At 41.0% G+C, this 21,294-nt stretch overlaps 1 protein-coding gene across 3 annotated transcripts in view; it reads right to left on the bottom strand.

The window, feature by feature from the left end:
• Positions 1-20,987, bottom strand: part of CDK14 (cyclin dependent kinase 14) — a 448,028-nt gene extending 427,041 nt beyond the window's left edge. For 2 of the 3 annotated variants that reach the window (XM_077174724.1, XM_077174723.1), the window contains exons 1-2: positions 20,590-20,987; positions 14,081-14,112 (exon numbers count right to left, since the gene is read on the bottom strand). In XM_077174724.1, coding sequence (XP_077030839.1) covers positions 14,081-14,112; positions 20,590-20,680 — 123 coding nt within the window. In that variant the 5' untranslated portion in view covers positions 20,681-20,987. The remainder of the gene's footprint in view (positions 1-14,080; positions 14,113-20,589) is intronic. The other variant, XM_054640757.2, reaches the window with a different exon arrangement.
• Between the last annotated feature and the right edge of the window lie 307 nt (positions 20,988-21,294).

Below are 21,294 nucleotides of genomic sequence, written 5' to 3'. Positions count from 1 at the left end.
GAGAGAAAAATGACAGACACAGCAGAAGATTAAAGAAGGATAACAGAAAACATAGGGAATGATGAATTTGAGGGCTCTAATATTTAGGCCCTGCCCATATCTTCCTAAGTAATAAAAAACAAAATAGTAATCAATACTCATTTTGAAATCTAGAGTACACAATAGGTTTATAGCTCACATTAATTCTAGAGAGAGCTTTATGATGCTTTTAGTGGCACAGGACAATAATTAGAAATGTCAAAATGCACCTCAGCATTGGTGCTTTGTTTTCCATTTGTCTTGGTTGTTAACTTTGGCCATTAAGACAAAAAAAACCCAAAACCAAACAAACAGAAAAACAAAATGCTTTAATGACCACAATTCACCATCCCATAGCTGATTTGTTATTATGAGTTTTGGGATTAATTTTTTAGTATTTTACACACTAATTAACTAGTTTGGGAGAAAATCATCTCCAGGGGACCATTAATTAATTACAGACATATTGTTTATTAATGCATATTTTTCTTTTCCAAAACTCTGCGGCAAGAGTGAACATAATTTACTCCCTTTTCTTATAAACTGAAATTAATAATAAATCAGTTTTACTGCACTCTTAATTATAGCCCAGTTTTAAAGCATCCCCCACCTTGATCAAGCAGGACCCTAAGGGTACCATTTTCTAGCATAATGAGCACAATCTTTTGAACTATTCTGCTGAAGAAGTTTGGTGCTCAGGACAGAGCTTCATGAACCAGTTTGTAAGATGCACGTCATCCTGCTATTACAAAACAGCAGCAATTCCTAAAATGCAAGCCAATATAAGGCAGTTCACCTCTTAAAGGGTAAACTGAAAAAAAAAAAGAAAGTTCTAAAACAGTAAAATATGTGATTGTGCACTAGTCTTAGGCAGAAAAACAAAATAAAGGTATGCTGCTCTTTCAAAAGTAGAGGTTGTTCAGCTGTGCTTTGTTGATGTTGACAGCAGCTTTATGCATAAGCAAAGAGCTTACAGGTACAACACAAACATTCAAATTAAGAATACAGCCCTACCATCATCAACTTACAGATCCTTTCCTAGAAATCAAGCATTAGACCACAAAGTGTTAAAGCCAAAATTACAACTGGGAGTTCTGTTGACAGCTGGTACAATGCAATGAGTAATTCTGGCTAGACTTGGGTTCCCCAGCTTTTTTTTTCCACAGGATATTTCTTAATGCTAATGCTAATTCCAGAACTGGAAACATTTCAGGAACAAGTCTATAAGCAGAGCAATTCACCATAAGAAGCACTTAAGGGCCACACTTCAGATCAAGAATTGAGAGGCTTCAAATAGCCTGCATTTGCTCCACACAACTCCATATAAAGTTAGAAACATATCTAAGGAAGAAGTAAATTTGAAAACCGAGGTTAAGAAGTGCACACAGCAGCAGTAAGTGTGATGGGATACTCCCCCTTCCCCTAGGTTTATGGAGGAAGAACCACATGTTAAAAAAAGTTATCTCCCTTCCCACCCTACTGCCTAGACCCACTTCTAACCAGAAAAAAGTTCTTCACTTTTCACTTCAGCCTCCCCAGTGTCCTTTACAAAGGCAATACTCAAGACATGGTGCAGAATTCCCTTTATTTGACAAAGCTTATTTTTGCTCTGATGCTTTTGGCAGCAAATGTTTCCTCTTTCCAGATAAATCAATCTGGAGCCTCAAAATGACTGACTTTGACTTTGCTACGAAGGATAATTCCAGGCAAAAGATACTTTATTTCTGTTGGAAGTATGTGGTGCTTTTAAAGGTTCATAAATACAGGTGATTTCCATGGATAGGTTATTCCCTCAGAGCCTCTTGTTTTTGAAACTGACTTCATGGAAGAGCAGGCAGAAGAGAAGCTTAAATACACCCCTTATGCATGTTAATAAAAACAAACACCACAAGAGCCCCCTTTTCTGTAATTCCTCATGGAAACACTGGATAAGAGGTAAAACTACAGATTCCTATAAGAGGAAAAAAAAATCAAACCTCAGCAATAAGCTCTGTGTTGCTTGCTCTGGAGTACCAAGTGTTGGGACTTGGAGAGGGAAAGAAACAGAAGGACTATTCCAGGGGTGTCCTTGGCAGATGAGCAGTGGATAGGAATGAGTTTCCAAAGGCAAACATTTTATTATAGCTGTTTCTAGACAATCTCCACAATTATATTTCTTCTAAGCTTTATTAAACACGTGGTTTGAAACAGTATCTCTTACAGTCTTTATAGTACTGGGCCTCGATTATTTGCAATGTACTATATGGAATCACAGATGAAGCAAATCACTTCTCCTTACAAAAACAATTAGAATGTTATAAGTGATCACGTATGGAAAAACTAACAATAAATCAATTGCATGTGACACAAGCAATGCAAAAAGCTTCCAAAAATGCAGAAAGAAAGCAGCCTGTAAAAAAGTTCACAAGTCACAAATGGTAGAGATTGGAAGGCTCCTCTGCAGGTCATCTGGTCCAACCCATCTGCTCAAGCAGAGCCACCTAAATCACAGTGCACAGGATGGGCAGGTTGTCCAGATGGCTTCTCCACAGATGGTGACTCCACAACCTTAATGGGAAATTTCTCTTTCTCCTAGGTCACTCTCACAGTAAAAATGTGTTTCCTGATGTTCAGAGGTTTTCAGTTCCCTGTCTCAGTTCATGCCCCCAGTCCTGTCATGTGGCACTACTGAGAAGAGCCTGACTTTGTCTTCTGTACATCCTCCCTTCATTGGTAAGATCCCCCACTGCTCCTTCTCTTCTCCAGGCTGAACAGTCCCAGTTCTCACAGGAGATGCCCCAGTCCCTTAATCACTTTGGTGGCTCTTCTTCATGTCTCTCTTGCACTGAGGAGCCCAGAACTACCTGTACAGCAGGTGTGGCCTCACCAGTGCTGCATGGAAGGGAGGGAGCACCTCCCCTTCACCTGCTGGCAACATTCCTCCCAGTGCACCCCAGGATACCAGCGCCCACCTTCACAGCAAGGGCATGGTGCAAGCTCACATTCAACTTCATGTCCACCAGGACCCCCAGGTTCTCTTCTGCAAAGCTGGTCAGTTCCCAACATAATAGGTTTTAATAAACAGTGAGGTCTGAACTTGGAGACTGAGCCTCTTTTAGAACTCCAGGCAAAATTCCATCCTGTACCCAGCTAAATTCTATCCTGTACCCAGCTCAAGGCTGTGGTGAGTGACACAGGGCTCATTCTGGATGTTGTTGTCTCTCACACCATGGCTCATACATGTCATGTTAGTGACACACAAGTGCAAGTTACGTGGTCCTGAAGCAAAATGGTGAGGTTGTTGTGAATGATGGCAGTTTAATCCAATTTCTTCCTGATTGATTATCTATTTGAAATCTTGAAGAAGGCTAAGAAGCAAACTCAGATTGTAACTAATATATTCCAACTGAATACCTCATATTCCATCTATGTTCTTTGGCACAAGGAAAAAGAATTACATTTTCCATTTTTCACCTTCCCCTCCAAGAGGCCTTCTCTCTCATTTTTCACAAGCAACAGAAACTGAACAAGGAAGAAAGCCATGGCATTCTCCCAAATTAACGATGAAGTAAACCCAATTCACACAGGCTTCCAAGATAAGGATCCACTCACAGTAGAATATCTGCTCCAAAGTCTTGCATCACCACTGAACCCCAGAGGACCCTTGAAATCACCTCCTCAGCAGTGAATATCAAATGTGCTCATGAGCTCTGCTGAGTCCCAGGGGACTGGGTTCACACTGGTGTCCTCTCTGAAGCTTAACTGACCATACCAAAATGAAACATCACTTTGACTGTAAAAGTCTACACCATTTCTGCCCCTCCTGTGGGTGAATGAAATAATTAGTGCTGGGAATTACCCTAGCAGAGCATCCCAGTTAAAACACTGTCAAAATTAGTGTGTTAGACAGAATTTTAAGAAAAGGATTCTTGTGTTCCATGACAGTATTTGTTCAAATATGACAGAATTTTCTTTCATAACTTTTTTTTACTTTTGAAGAAACATTTTATTGAATATCATAGTTTTGTGTTGTTGAATATCATCACAAATATAGTTTGAGCCCATTGTCTATGTCCATATAAAATGCATGACTAAGCATTCTCTCCACACCACTGAAAAAAACCTGTTCTTAAGATATAAAAAAAAAAAATATATGCAGTCTAACTCATAACTTCTTGATACTGCAAACTTAAGATACTGCAAACTTACTTTCAAACATAACAATACCATTTTCTTACTGATTTGAACAGAAAAAGTCCTGAAGTGCTATAGCATTTCTTTTTCAAGGGCAAACAAATTAGGCATTTCCCTTCATCTTCTCTGAGCTTCTGTCATGATTTGATGACGGCCAGACAAATCACATTTAAATGAGCCATACCAGAGTAATAACTAAACTAGTGGAAAAAAAACAACCACTCAAGTATTTCTCCAGATGCTGTCCTCTAGTTTCTGGAATTCTGTGCATCCCCAAGGTCATCAGGAGATGCCTCTAACAAACATCCTGTTTGTATCTGGTTCCTCTCTGTGCATGAAAAGCTAAAATAAATCATCACTGCTTTTGTTCTTTATTTTTTTAAACAAAAAACCTATTTTCCCTCCAAACCAAGCAAACTTGCAGTCATGAGAGACTACCACATCTGAAGAAGCCAGGACACTGTAAGAATGATAATGAATTTGACAAATGGAACTTGTATCATTCTTTGCATGGATAAGCTAAAAAAGCTTTTTCTGAGCAAGCATGGATTGCTATTTTTTAACTGTAAAACTGCATCAGTAACTGGCACGGACAAAGAAGAGCAGGTTGGAGATCATTTAATAAGTCTGTCTGTTTAGAAGGCCAATAAATAAATAAATAAATGAGTTACCAACCCACACTTTGCGTGGCTCCTGCCAGTGTCTGCCACTGCCAGCAGCCCCCAGGTGCTCCCTCCCCTCCCTGCCCACCCCACTCAGGACAGGGCTCCCACCCTGGCTGGGCTTCCCTGCAGCTGACTCAACATCTGGCAGGGGCTTCAGAGCATCCCTGTCACCACGGACAAGGTGACAACACCAGCTTAAGAACAGGACAAACAGCATAAAGGCACACAGTGAATGTAGATAACTACACCAAGACTAAGCTATAAATGAGAAGAGGCACAAACAGGAAAGCAAAAAGAGGAAATCAAAGAAGCATATCTGTGCCTAAGAGCTAACCAACAGCTATGGGCACTGCACTGGTACTGTGAGGCAGCTTTTGTCACCATATTGGTTAAAAGGAAATAACTAAAAAGAAACCAGAAATTGTTATAAGGGGACTACCAATTACAAAAGATGAAGAAAAGGATGGACATACTGATCCCACAGGAGGATGGGATAGATGTGTGCATAGGTAGTTTTCAAAAAAAAGATAAAACAAAACAACCAAAAGTAATAGAACAACTTCCAAAAAAGGAACAAGTGAAGATCTTGTTTCTCTGTCAGAAACAGAGATTGTTCCTCTGTCAGAAACAGATCTTGTTTCTCAGTCAGAAAGCAACAGTAACTGTTAGTGGAGAGATAAAGATAAAAATAATTCATTATTAGGCTCTCTACAAATTTCAAAATGTTCTCCTTCTAGCAATCTAGAAAGGAAAAATTCTTCATCTGTAGAAACAGTATTTAAGAAAAATAAACCAAAATATGCATCCTCTGCACTACTTACAACATACTTGGCAAAATGAAAAGTCTTCCAGATCTCAAAGCTGAAGGGCATACCTGACCTAACTGATCACAGCAAGTGACCTCAGACAAATTCCTTCAGTGTTGAATTTTCAAGACAGACAACAGAAAACAAGTCCAAGAACAGCACAAAGCCACCCTCAGGTGCAGTTTCAGGATCACCACGCCTGAGTCTCAATGTACATCTCAGTGGAGAAAAAGGAAGGTAAAGATCTATTTAAAAAATTGGTGCTGAGTGTGATTGTGTACAATAATAATCCACTGGCAACAAGAAGTTTAACCTCCTAAAAGAAACAGGAAGATGCCTCAAACACAGATGTATGGAAGAACACCTTTTTGTACACGTGAGCTATCAAAGAAGTTTATGTACAAAGAAAAGCCCTGCTGAGTACATGGCAATAAGAAAAATATTGTAAGCCACTGGATTTCCTGGGTTGGCACATCAGTGAACATTTTCCAAAGCTAGTAATGTTTTTATTTCTCAATACTTAAAAAGGTGAACACCTGGATTCTACTGAAAATGTTAATTCAAGTGGAGTAATAATCTCAGAGGGCCCCAAACACAATCAGTTCCAGCTATTACTTAGAATTGGTTATAATGCATTATGTGTTCTCTCAGCAGTCCTGCTTCCATCATTTATCATTGTTTTCAGCAGCATTCACACTTATTTTTACTTAATAAATTACTGCCAATATTTCATACTTAAATAACTTGGAATATTCAAGTTTGAATTTTTAAACCTGATAAGGAGAATTTCCATACCTGAAATGAACATAAGAAGTACTAGCAGGACTCTGACTCAGCTGGCTTAGAAGTAGAAAAGTTTGCTGGAAGGGGAAAAAGATAAATTCCAGAATATATAGAAAAATAGGTGTAAGGCAATAATAATTTCTTTAAGCCTTAATATAATCAAAATGACATTGTTTTGTGTACATAAAATCCATTCTGTTTGAATAAGCCTGTAATCTCTTTTTTCTTATCCCTTCCAAGTAATTAAGAGATGTCAATTGACTCAGAACTTTGATTACTGTGGATGAGATCCTGCAAATATATGGCTGTCAGCAATATTGTGACACACAGCAGATGAGGCAGCATACATGCAGAATTTCTCAGGAAAGTTAAAATGTAGACTGATAATTTTGATTTAGATCCCTTCATGAGAAAAAGATTTAGATATAGTCATATGTCTGTTCGTAGTGTGGCTTGGAAGAAAAAAATAACAAAAGCAATAATGTCTAAGTACAAAGTAGATGGAAGAGACAGACTATCAAGGAAGGGACATGATTATTTCTTGCCTCACAATCAGGAGATTGCCCACAAGGCCAAGAGCAGGAAGATATGGATCCCATATACAGCATATTGTGCTTTGTTACTCTGTTTAATCTATCAATAAATTACTATATCCCGTATGTCCCAAGAAAATAAACAGCAGGATTTACATGTAAGCATACTTGATCAAAATAATAATAGCTTACATTCAGACTCCACATTCCTGGAATGCATACACCCCTCTGATCTGATGAGCAGAAACATCCCAAAATACACATGCACAAGTGAGAGAAGTAAGCCTGGAAATTCATCTTCATCTTGCAGTGCTTCTCTGATAGCTAAAACACTTGCCTGCAAATCACAACAGAGCTATATATGTCAGCATTTTGGCCAAATCCTCACCAGCCACTGCTGCAGACATGGATTCAGACCAAGTTCTGCTCCTTTGCTCCATCCATTTTCAAAGAAAAGTGAAGCAAAGGACACAGGCATATCAACTAGTCACAAGAATTCTTCTTCTATCCAGTTTCTACAGAAGAAAACACAGAGAAAAGGAAGAGTAAGCAGGTTCACACTTGACTTAAACACTTTCTTATGTTCACACTACACACTTTCTAAAAGATAACAGGATGTACTCCCATCAAACACACCAGGCAGCAGAACACACAACAGAACATATCAATGGCTGAGGAAAAAATTCAAACCACTGCCACTCCACAGATTTAAGGGATGTGCCAAGATTAAAGCTCTTACTCAGCTAAGAAAGAAGGTTCTCAAACTTTCATCTCCTAAAGGCCAGGTCTATCTGCCAACATTAAGGAAAATTCCTGCACTGAATGAGTAGAGTCACTGCCAAGTAAATCTCAAAACCTTCCACGTGGTCTCAGGTTTTGCTTCAAAGCCTTGAAATTGGCAAAACATAGTAGATTTTTCATGGTCAGTTTTTTTTGCCACTTTTTTCCCTCCACTTCTCAGTTACTTACCAGCTTGCATTGTGGTCACCTAGATCTGTTTCTGAAGTGTCTCATGCCTTCCAGAACCTGATTTATTTCCATGTGCAACATAGCACAGAGAATTGGCAGGAGTCCTTGATCACCATATAAATATTAGAAATTCTCTGAGAAATTGTGCAAGACTTCCCAAAAGTTGGGCTTTTTTGAACCACCAGAGGTTTCACAAACCAGGGTTTTTACAGAACAATGTCCCTTCTGTCCCACAGAAAGCACATCTGTCCCACAGCTGATGCAGTAAGCAGCTTTAGCAGAATGGCAATATTTGCTCTCTTCCATTAATGCCCTTCATTCTCAGACTCACCTGAGGCACAATTGCTAAATAATATTATCAGTCTATAGAAAACAATCTTTCCCTTAAAGCAAAAAAGAACAACTTTCTAAGGCCTGAAATGCTGGCACTATTCTGCTACAGATGCACACACATTAGCATCACACACCAGTCCTAAGAGCTAAGACACAATTCAGATTCATATTTTGTTGGAATGGCCTCAGAGAGATGCAGAGACCAGTAAATGTCTCGGGCAAGCTGATGTCTAAGCCATCTGCTGTGAGGGAACCACTGAACCAACACCAGATCCTCAGAAGTGTGAGAGAACAGTACTGGGGAAGACACAGAATTAGGAGTGGTAGGAGCACAAACCATCTCCTGGGAAATCTCTGTCATGTACAGGCTCAGGAGACAACATCATCCCCACCCATCTTCCCTCCCAAAGGTGGCAGTCTGGAAAGATTTTTATCAGACACACAAAGACCTTTCCAACCCAAGAGGGTGGTCCTCCTGCAGGAAGCATCAGATTACGTTATCAAGCCTTTACCTCCTTCTTGTCACCAAGAAAATATTTGCCTGTGTCATGCATCAAGTAACACTTCAAAAGCAGCAACTTCCAATACTGAGCTGTCTTCTGCCTGGAATTATGTTTCCTCTCATTTGTTCTGTGACAATACATCTGAGCAAACACATTTTTCAGACACTTAACCGCCTTTGTACACATTTGGCAAAGTAACCTAACTACCAGATGAAGTTTTTCTGACCCAGTTCCCCAGTATTATTTAGAAAATGCTTTGACACCTCCATTTCTGGCACTTTTTTCCAAATTCAGTTTTAAGGGGTTTTTATCTTTTTGTCACACATGCACTTCTCTCTCAAGCTACTAACTAGATATAAAATAGTAAAAAAATGCAGAAGTTATTTAGTGTATTATGTGCCACCTGCATTATGGCATTCAAATGCCTCTTGTTCATGCTTTACAAAGCTTTACTCTTTTCCAACTACACCCTTTCCTTTAACTGTTCAAAGTCAAAATAATCTCTATGCAAAAGTTCTGGTTCAGAGATGGGTGTCCTTTAAACCAAGACATTTTTCATGCCAACATCCCACAGAGGGAGTAGCCTTTTTATTTGGGGTGAGAGAGACTGTGAGAGCAAGCACATTACAGAATCAAGAAGTAACTTGGCAGAACTCCCTCCCCTTTCACGCACTTCCACTTCAAACACACAGAAGTTGTTCCATGAGTAAAATAAATGAAATTTGGCTTCCTCAGAGTTGGAGACTCTACATGCACTAAGGAGTATATAAGTACTAAGGGTTTTGCTGAAGTCAGAGTATTCATGATACCTCCAACTGCATTCTCATATGCTCACAAGAACTTGCATTTCAGCTTTTCCATCAGGGGAGATTCTTATCTCTACCCCTCAGCCAGCTCACATGCTTTTCCAGCAAGCATCCAGGCATCTAGTGTCAGCCAGCTTCAAAGTTATTGGGTGAAGTCAGTCTGCATTACACATGCAGCAGGCACAATCACAGCACCCCAATCTCCTAAGAAAGATGGCCTTAAAAAAAGGTGCTCTTGATATCAGTAAAAATTAACATCAAAATACAGCTAAACAATAGCAATAAAACTCACTATAAGAAGCATCTATCAGCAAAAATCGTGTTTGAGTCTGAAGATTAAATTGTGACATTGATATTAATTTATTTAGTGTGCACACATATGACTGAAGGTCTTAAAACATGATTAAAAGGCTCAGAGAAACTAGCAACAGAAGGACAAGAACAACAGCTTGCAACTGCTGACAATAATTTAGAAATAAATCATAATAGCAAGCAGCTAACCAAAGGAGTAGGTTACCACCAGCCTTGAGATGAGTTTAGTCACAACATCAACACTGGCTGTTATTCCAAAAAATATGCTACAATTCAGCCACTTGTTATTTGCCTTGATCGCACTGTAATGAAAAATAAATTGGTTCCATCATTATAAGGCAGAGTGGACTTGTTACACCAGTGGTCCAAATACATCAAAGCAATCCTGCATAGTTGGAAATTATTAATCTAAACTTTGACAAACTACTGAAGCACAAACAAAATGTTCACTCAAGGAACACTTATTTGTTTTTAGACTGCTCTTTTCATGTAGTGCTGCTCCTCAGAGGTGTTCATTTTCTATCATGATATTCAGTGTAGATAATCAGAGCTGCACCCAAAACAACAAAACAGATGCTAACTGTGCCAGAGCCTACACTCAGAGTGTGAAACTTAGGTTGCTTTGAAAAACAAGGCAGCTACTTTGCAGGGGGAGGGTGGCTCACAGTTTGCCATTTTCAGAGAATACATAAGGTACATTTAAGGACACTAGGAAAAAGGTGCCTTACTAAAAAAACTTTGAAAACAGGCAAGAACAGCCCCCCTTTCCCATGATACTCAGAGGAAACAAAGGCCACAGAGGAAACCAAGCTACAAACCACTGAAGACACTGAGAACCTTCCCACTGATTTCAGCATGTACTGACACAGGCCTAGGTTTCAGTTCCCACAATGTGACCAGCATGACAGAAAGGAAGAAGCTAAAGGTAAAAAAGGAAAAAACAAAACCACGTGATTACTGCTTTAAATGAAAGAAGTGTAGAAGAAGAGCTGTAGAAGAAGTGGTCTGTATCCACCCCTTTATTTATATGAGTCTCTGGAAGATGTCACAACATCTTAGGAAGGTGAGCAGGCTACCACTAAATCCATTAAATGGATTAATTCAGTGTTCTCTCCTAGACCAAAGCAAAGGCTGGCATCACTTACAGAAACTGGTTTTTTTCATTGAAAATTTAATCAAAGCAACACAAGAGCAGGTATTAAAAAGTGAGAAATCTTACACTACTCCACACTATTGTTGTGCTCTCACCTTATGGGTAGGACAAAATGCATCAGTAAGATCCCTGAAATAATTCTACCAATTAAAGTATTTCCTAACACATAACTTAATCACAGGATTCACTCCTCATGATTCTTTTGGTCCTAATTTACTGGAGAGATTAATTCCATAACCGACAGAAAGCAATTATGTGGTACACTTGCCTATCATGTCTGACATCTTCATTTTTAGTAGTTTATCTTCAAAGACAGACAACTTCCTGCAGTGTTGTACATTTTTCAGCTACTGCAAGCAATTAAAGCAGGTAGAATTAAGAACCACTGAAGTGCTCAATTTATTCCCCTCAGTTCCTGAGCGACAAACAAGTAAGCACCTTATGCAGCACCTACAATACACAGAATAAAGTGAGACCCTATCCAGCTGCAAATGCAGACCTTGCAGCTTTAGAAGGGTCATATTCCTCTTCATGCCACTTTCTCTCCTCCATCAGAGATTTCAGGTTCCTGCTGGCCAGCTTCTGCTCCTGGTGCTCTGGTCACAACTTGAAAAGCTAAAACACAAGTCCTCCACCTCTACCTGTCAAGAGCATAAAGTCCCCCTGCAGGTTCATTGCTCCTTGCTCAAGCATTGCTTCACAGGTCAACCTCCCCTCAGGAAAGGGGAAACACAGGCTGAGAAGAGATACACAGCATCTGTCAGCAACGTAAAAGAGCAGCTTTTCACTAACCATGCAAGGAGCATGCGCTGCTTGTTAAATGAAATTTCTGTTTCAATAGTGGACTATTTCATTTTTTGTAGTAGGAGGCCCGAAGCTGACAGCTTTGGACAGCTTGGAAAACTACTTCCTCTCTCTTCTATCCTTATTTGATATTCCCATCGGATATTCGCACTTATTGTCATCTTAACTTTCTTCATAACTGTTTCCCTGTTATAGCAGTAATACATACACAAGCCAGAAGACAAGACTGCTTTTTTGAATATCAAATGGTCTTAGTAGTGTTTTCCAAGATGGCCTCCTAACACCAATATGTGCACCCACTCCTCTGCTCAGAGATTCTGTCTTCCTCAGAAGTAGGTGTTATTAAATAGGGTACATTATTGTTACCAATGTCTGTTTCATCTTCTGATTTGAAGGATGTTTGAAAAGAAAGGAATTAAGTGATACCTGGTACAGCTCATTCTCTGATTCACACTCTAGGCTAGAAAATTGCCAAGAACTGTGTAGAATTTGAAGAGATAATAAGGACAACATAAAATCTCAACACACTTTTCTTTCTTCTACGAAATGACACCTAAAACTATGGAACCAGTTGATGCAAATGTCACATCAAGCTCTTCCATATTTACAGGGAATGGAAGAAACTTCTTTTGTGTACCCTTCCCACTAGATGTCCCTTACTGCCTCTGCAGTAGCTCATTGCAACAATCTGTCAGATTCCATTAAAAACATATTTGAAAAATTATTTCTCCCCTAACTCCCTTGAATTTAAACAAAAATTTGCTCAAGTTGTCTCCTGTTAAAGCAGAAAACCAGGTTCAAAGAAAATAAACGCGACCTGCAGATAAACAATCCTGGGAAAGGGAAGGGGACAGAAGAACTGCCATCTTCTTATGACAGTGCTTTTTAATAGATCCTTCTAAATTCTGAGTCACATTTAATATGAGGTATTACTACTTACTGAGCAGGTTATAGAAAAGATATACCACTACAGCCTTCTGAAGAAAATACTGAACAGAACCAGACCAGATTTGTAAAACAAGGATTCAGAGATTACTAAGCACCTATCTGCACGTATTCGCACTGGTGTAACTTTTAGGGTGGAATCAAGTACTATGAGAGTTACCAGAGAAATAAAATAGTCAGGACCAAATAGTCAGGACCACTGCACACTGCAACAGGAGTTCCTGAAAAGAGAGCCTGACCCCATGACCTTCACTGCAGAGCTGAGAGGGGTCAAGGTGAGTTACAGCTTTTGCAACACATGTCAGAAAAGCATGAAATATTTATATTGTTACTGCTGTATTTGAGCATCAGTGTGATCTGTTTAGAAAGAGATGGAGTCTGATTTGATCCAGAATCCAGGACATTACATCATCATTTATTTATTCTAGAATCTGGCATTACACAACATCTATCTCACTCTATTCAGCCAAGAATTTAAGCTTGCAGGCAATGAAGAAGAAATGCCAGAAGCACAACATCAACATATGAAAATACTTCCATTTGCTTCCAGCTATGGTGGCAGTACAAGGCAAGCATTGACTACAATATGACCAGTCATCACAGCAAGGCCTCCACCTCTTCCTGCATAAACCTGCTCTGTGGGATGACTTGCACTGACCTGAAACTCTCAAGCACAAATCATGAGCAGCATATTTTACAAGTTAACTTGCAAATCATATCACAGACAGGTCAAGACCCCAAACTGATTAGACTGAATAATCAAGTATCAGCTTTACCAATAGACTGGATGTTGGTTTTGTGCTGTTGGGTTGGGTTTCTTTTTAATTGAACAATAAGCATCTCTCTCAGTTGACATATTCAGCAAGAAGGCAGTGCAGCAGCACTTTACATAAGGTATTCTCTCAGGAGGGATGTTTTTTCCCTGCCTGTTACAGTACAGGCCTACAGTTACAGGAATTATCATGGGCAAAGTTCTGTGAAGTACTTTCTCTGCATGCAACATTTCTCAGCACTGAACAGTTTTAAATGGTCACTTTTCTTAAAACATCTAGCTGTATTACATTAAAAAAAAAACAAACCCTAAGTGTTCCATGCAGACCTTTTGACTAACACATTGTTCTGGTAGTTATTCAGAAAATTAAAATATGTTTGAGCAATATGCATGTATTAATTCACACGTACATCATAATACTACTATCTGTGGACTTCTTCTAGCATCAGTGAGACATATTAAAGGCATACCTAGACTATGTAAGGTACAAAGACATTTAACCTACCTCATCAAAGCTGCTATCTTCCTTCTTCAAGGCTTTAAAATAAAAAGAAAACACAAATTATTATCTGTAATGTATTTCAAGAAATACAAACCACTAGAAAAGAAAAAAAAATCAGGGCATTATTTTCCTCTTATAATAGGAAAGAACAGGCTGGCGTGAATAACAATTTTATACTCAGAATTTGAATCTGTAAATGGAATGTAGAACAGCACAGAGAGTTTCTAAGAAAGTAAATTTACATATTTATGAAAAAATCCTCTCAGGTTAAAGAAAATAAGAGTTTGTAAAGGTGGGTTTGGGTTTTTATTTAATTCCTAGTGAGTGTGAAAACCCTTTATGGAGAGCTTGACTGAACTTCAAAATGGAAGAGTATAGCAAACACCTACCCGTGTATTCAGTTTTTCAAGTACTAACTCTTTATCAAATAGTATGCATTGTAACATGCCTTTTTCTTTTTTCTTTTTTTGTAATTTTTAGTATGACTTTCACTAAAGTAGAAAAGATTTCTTTCTTACACTGTTAACAAGCAATGAATCAACAAACATAGGAGAGAAGAACAGTGCAGAAAATATGTGAACCAGTAAGAAAATGAACACACGAATAATTCTGCAGTTGTAGTAAAGATTGAGCTGATGGAAGGTTTTCCTTTAGCATACTGGATTTCTTTATTGAAATATGAAGAAAATTGATTTTTCCAAATCTGCACTGAACTGTGTCAGTCCAAAGGTACGAGACTGGTTCTTTTTCTCAGCCAGACCCACGAGGGACTGCACTCTGTGTGCTGCACGCCGTGACCCGAAAGGGCTCTCTGCTTCCCTCTCCTGAAGAGCTAAATTTAGATAAACCATTGCATTGGTGATGGCTTCTTTTCAGTTTAAACCATGGAGGTTTTCAGTTTGAGGGAGGTCATCTGAACAGCAGTGCAGCTCTGCACTAGAAGGGTCCCTCCTCACCATTTAAGCAGCATAATGTTTCTTACACTCCTGCATATTTTTGCAGGAGATAAATATTTAAGCACCTAGCATGGTTGAGGATCTAGATTCCAGTTGTTCTTTTTCTCTTTCATACGCTCCTTCTGCCATCAAATCACTAGTAATTTCTAAACATCTTTCAAATCTTGTCTTCAGGAGCAACTGTGTTACCAGCTCAAAAACAAAAACAACCAGAAAGAAAACCCATCAAAACACACACACACACAAAAAAACCCAACCCAAAAACCTGAAAATCCCCAAAACAAACAAACAAAAAAAAAAGCAAAAATAAAAAAAAACCAAACAAAACAAAAAACTAAAATAAAAGCAAACAAAAAACCCACAAGAAACAAATGAAAACAAAACAAAACAAAAGCAATGCCAAAACTGTAGGAGCTGTATCAGAGGTGGTACAGAGTACCACCTGTGCAAACAGTGCTGCACCTCCAGAATCTCCACCATGGGAAGCAAGGCACAAATCCCAGTTATCTTTGTACAGAAAAGCAGGGAATGTCCAGCCTTCCTTTGCTTTTAAACTCCCATTTCTTTAGGACATGAAACATGGCTTCCCTCAAACCTTTGAAGATCACTGCTTTACAGTGACTCATCTAGACTTCATGCTCAGGGATAAAAACAATGAAACAAACCCTGGTATTTTGCTGAGGAGATCTGAGGCACACATTGTACATTTTGATAGTTCAATATATTTTTTATGGTTTTGAAGGGTGATCAAAACATTTTCAGACTGCCAATCCCAAGTACTCAGAACTATGAGTCAGGAAAGAGAAAGAAAGAAAGAGGGGAAGGGAAGGGAAGGGAAGGGAAGGGAAGGGAAGGGAAGGGAAGGGAAGGGAAGGGAAGGGAAGGGAAGGGAAGGGAAGGGAAGGGAAGGGAAGGGAAGGGAAGGGAAGGGAAGGGAAGGGAAGGGAAGGGAAGGGAAGGGAAGGGAAGGGAAGGGAAGGGAAGGGAAGGGAAGGGAAGGGAAGGGAAGGGAAGGGAAGGGAAGGGAAGGGAAGGGAAGGGAAGGGAAGGGAAGGGAAGCAGAACCCCCAACGTGTGTAACACTTTTTAAAAACACACTTTTAATCTTCCCAATTATCATTCAGGTCACAATGACATACAAGCTATAAATTAGTAAATGACACTCCTTAAGCTGTGCTGTCAAGCTTTTCTCCCTTACCAAAACCCAAGATTTTCACATGACCAGAACACTACAGGAATAGCCAAACAGATAGCTAAACGAAATTCACAGTGTAACAGAACAAGAAGAAATGGCAATATGTGGTCCATTGCATATATTTGGCTTGTCTTTAGCTTCTTCCTTTTACTAAAAGAGGGCTTTTAAGAATCACAAAAAGAGTATGAGATTTCTGGCCACCCATTTAATGAGATTCTATTTAATAATGATATCAGTCTCAACCAATACACTGCATAGCATCTCCCAAAGAAGACACCAAAGCAGCATATTTTATAGAACAAGCTATATTAAAAATACCTTTTTCTCCTTGATGCAATATTTTCCTTTTTAAACTGTTAAAAAATATCTGCTGAACTTTAGAAAAAAAATTGTTTACAAACGAAGTTCTCATTATCTCAGGTATGTGAGCTATGTGGATGTACATCAGAGGAGATTAGTGGAGATAACCTTTGTATCAGTGAGGAGCTAGTAACAAAGCCCAGGGATGCTCAGAAAGGCCATGGATTGCTTTTAGCACACTGTGATAAATCTCAGCAATGTTTTCTCTTTCTTTCTTCCTTTCCTCCTCCCTTTCTTTGTAATCTGGTGTTAGTTTTTGACTAAAGAAACTCATAAGAAAACAGAAGTTAAATGGCTTGAGCTGAAGTGATCTCACATGTGATTCTGGTGCTATATGAGCTTCAACAAATGCATAGCTAAGAACTCTTCACATAATTAAGAGATTACTAATGCTTTTATTAAATTATTCACTAATAATTTAATTACATAACTATCAAAGGGCAAAATTAAGAACCAAACCTAATAAAGGTTTAAATCCTAAATTAAACAGTGAGTCAACTGAATTTCTAAAAGTTGCTTAACTTGTAGTTATGATGTGTTTACTTGTATGGTCAACACAGTCTGTAAGCAAGGAAACAACTTTTTTAAACTAATATGGATGTTCATATAAAAATGAATAGGCTGGCAGAAACTTACAAATGAAAAGAATTATGCATATTTTTTCAGATTCTTAGCAATATTAGTTCTTTATGATAAGATAACTTTTAAGAGGGACACTCCTTGAAACACCAGAAAATTTCTGCCTGGAGAAAGGATACCTAAGCTACAAAGATAGTTCATTTCTCTAGAACTGGAAGGATACAATTTCTGCAGCAATGAGCCACCCTGCAGCACCATGGACCACACACATTTCCCCCAGCACACCACAGCACTGTATCATCCTCTGCCAGATTTGCACATAATGGAACAAAATGAATGCTCAGGAAAAGGCTGACTGAGTGGACAATTTCACACATCACAATTCTCAACTCAGCAAAATAAACATTTTCAGTATTAGGTACTCTAAGAGTTACAGGACTGAGCCTGGTTTTGTTTGATGAGCCAGATCTTCATCACCCTCTTCCAGGAAAGCCAGTGGATGCAAAGCATCAATTCAGAGTAAAGAAAATGGGTCAAGTCTTCCTGAGGCTGCTGTTGGTACCTTTGGGCTTCTGCTGTGCCCCAGGAATAACTACACTGTCTAGAGATGGTGGGGAAATATAGCTTCAAATGTTACCTAACATACTTTAGTGCACTGTAAAAATATATATATATAAATTAATTGCAGCTATAGCTTCTCAAATTGAGAGGACTTCTTGGCGGGGAGAAGTGGGTCTGAAATGCAGTTTATTGAGTGTTAACCTGCAAGCTCTGAAAAACAAAGTTCACTGCCAATGACAATCGGGATACATGTCCATCACTCTTAACCAAGAGGCTAACATAAACTTGGGTATCTAAATCTGGTACCAAAGTTTGGGGTCTTGCAGTATTGAGAGAATTGCATTTGGTAGATGGAATACTGCCAACACTGGGGGAAGGTGTAACAGTGCTTTATCATTTAAAGAATGACCACCAGATCTTTTCTACTGCAACCCATGAAGGTTTGACTCACTAATTATTTGATTCAAACACCACAGTACTCTCACATCATTTATATGACTATGCTCATGATACTATGTTGTGTACTTAAACCTGCAAAAACACAGACATTGAAGCACAACAGAAAAAGTTAATATATCATCACTCTTTTACAGAGTGACAGAATTGTTTGGGTTGGAGGAGACCTTAAAGATCATCCCAACTCCCTTGTTATAAGCAGGGACAACTTCCATCAGACAAAGCTGATCAAAGCCCCATCCAGCCTGGCCTTTACCACTGTCAGGAATTTATTATTTATAACAAATCACAACTGAGCAGATGACTGAAAAAGTTACAAATTAAATATATAATTAATGTGTAATTTGCTAACCATACCAAGCAACCAGCACCTACAAAAAGAGCATTAAACCCCAAATGTCAAATACCCAGGAAGTCTTTTTCCACTAAAGTTTTTGTTTTCTCTCCTTCATTTCAATATAAGAGTTAAGTACAGCACATGTTTTAACCAAGGATTTCCTGGTATGCAAGTTTAGAATTTCTTTGCTTGGGCTTATCTGTGGCTCTGGTATCAGGGAGTGGACTATCTTCAAACCTCACACAGGTACATTAGAAGGTTTTTTTGCTGGAAGTGCAGTTACCAGAATGATGATCAATATATTTGAGCACCTGGAGATGGAATAAACTTGCTGGTAGCAGCTGTGTTTTAATCACAACCACCAGCAAACAAACAAACCAACTGCATACCAGCCCACACTCCTGCACACAGACACACAGAGCTGGAGGAGCTTCCAGACATAAATATCCGTGTATCTAAAACCAGGCCAGAGCTCTCAAGGAAACTAAAAGCTAGTTTAATTTGTGCAAAATGACAAGAGGAGATGATCACCCAACCAAGCCAAATAAAACATGCAGAAATTACCAGCCAGAGGGGCCTTGATCCCTAAAAGGCATTAACAGGACTGTCACTGTTACAACAAAGCAGCATCCTCATTCAAAACATTTTCTTTGTTAATGACTTCCACCATTAGTAATACCCTTTCACAGCTCTGTGGAAGAGTGTCTCTGTGTTTATACATGCACAGAGACATATAACAGACCAAACACCTGACTGCTTCATTTTTTTTCTTCTAATCAAAGAAAGTTAAATGTATTTTACAAGTTTAAGACTGATGATAGGTGAAAGCTGCTTTCAAATGGGGACAGAAAGATTTGTAACAGTGACTTGATACTTGCTTTACAACTGTAACTTTCCATTTCCGCTTGAAACTCTCTGGTTTACAAGTAAGAATAAGCTTTTCTCAGTCTTTTTCATCCTGGAGTAGGACAATAAAAATACCTGATTTCAAAGACAATCATCTTCCTAAAAGCTTGCAGTGCTTGAATGCATACACAGCGCGTGAAAAATTAAAATGCCCAAGTGTGCCAGCACAGGTCCTAGGTAGGGTCACTGGGGGAGAACCAAAGGCCACAGCTCCTGGCTGGGCACAGGCACTTCACAGCCTCTCACCGGGACACAGCAGCTCTGCAGGCTGGCCCGTCTGCCAGCCAGACCTCCCAAAGGGACAATGCATGGAAGGGCTGTGGAAGGGCCCACACAGAGCCCCTGCAAGCACGCACGGGTGCTGCATCTGCTCTCGTGTGTTACAGCACTTCCTCCTGCTGCTCTGTGCCACCAGCTCGGGGATCCCCACACCTCCGCTGAGGTACCTTCACTCCCTGCTCAGCTGTGTCTTGATGATGTCAGTGGGAATTGATGCTTTAAGCAGTGAATTAAGCAACACAGTGTGCCAAAGACTAAGAGAAACATCAGTCCAAGCAGACCAGAACTCTTTGGCATTGTTCTCAATAACAAATTCAACTGCAGAATAAACTGGTGTCAAAACCAAACACGGTGTGGTGGCACCGGGAGGTAACACGCTTGGCAGTGGCATTCAGATGACGCTACCTCAGGATGCTTTATGTCAGTGACAGAGCGACAAGACTTCACAGCAGATGACAGATAGACTTCTTTTGTCTGGCCCCCTAAATCACTGTGCCGCTATTAGCTGCTTCAGCATCTCACACCTCAACTAAAAACAACCTGCAGCCCGTGCCAAAAAGAAACTAGCAGACCCGCAACAAAATGAAAATAACCGACCGACTGCTTTCTGTTGAGGTTTCTCTTCGGCAGTGGGGGCACGTGAGCCAACTCTCATTTACAGTTTGTTCCTCCCAGCCGATTTTGGGCTAACTCCATCACAGACTCATGCTGGGGCTAACGGAATTGTTTCTTTCCCGAGCTTTCTTCCCAAGAAATGTTTTTCGCGGACGGCGTCGTCACGGCTGTTCCCAGCCTGGCAGCGCCGAGCCCACCGCCCCCCGTGCCCTCCCTGCCGGGCCCCCGGGTGCCGGGCAGCGCCGTCGGGCCCGGGCCCGGGACTCACCTATTCGGCCGAAGCTCTCCGATAAAGTTCTCCGCAACTTTTTCATCCTGCTGATCTTCTCGGCGGACTGCGAGTCGATCATGTCACACATCGGGGGGCGACCCCCCCGTCCCGCCGGCCGCCGCCGCCGCTGCCCTGGCTCGGGGGAGACGCCGCCCCTCCGGCCCGGGGCTCTCGCCCGCCCCGAGGAGCCGCGGGACGGTCCCGGTCCGGCCCGGGAGAGGAGCCCTACACCGCGGCTGCCGCTGCCGCTGCGCTCCGCGCCGCCCGGCTCATCGCCCCGTGCCCCGGAGCCCCGGGCTGCCCCGGCACGGCCGGACACGGCGGCAGAGCGGGCAGGGCGGCAGCGCCCAGGGCAGATGGAGCAGCGACAGCAAAGTCCGGCCGGGGGCTGCGGGCGCCGGCGGCGGGCGGGCGGGAGGGAGGGAGGGAGGGCGTGAGGGAAGGAGGGAGGGTGCGCTGAGAGAAAGGAGGAGGAGGAGCCTGGGCGGGCCGGGGAGCCCCAGGGAGGAAGGGCGGCGGCGGCGGGGGCGTGAGGGGGGCAGGCGGGGAGCGCCGGGGCCGGGCCGAGGGATGCGCGCTGCCGGCGGGGCGGCGATGCCGTCCGGAGCGCTTGGGCGGCGGCGCTGAGGGCGCTGCGGCGGCGTTCGGAGGGGCGGCGGAGACCCCGGGGCTGCCCGCGCCCCGCTGCTGCAGCGCCGTCCC

The sequence above is a fragment of the Agelaius phoeniceus genome, chromosome 1 (genome assembly GCF_051311805.1).
Source record: "Agelaius phoeniceus isolate bAgePho1 chromosome 1, bAgePho1.hap1, whole genome shotgun sequence".
NCBI lineage: Eukaryota > Metazoa > Chordata > Aves > Passeriformes > Icteridae > Agelaius > Agelaius phoeniceus.
Note: the sequence above shows the minus strand (reverse complement) of the source record. Positions and strands in the feature narration are given on the sequence as shown.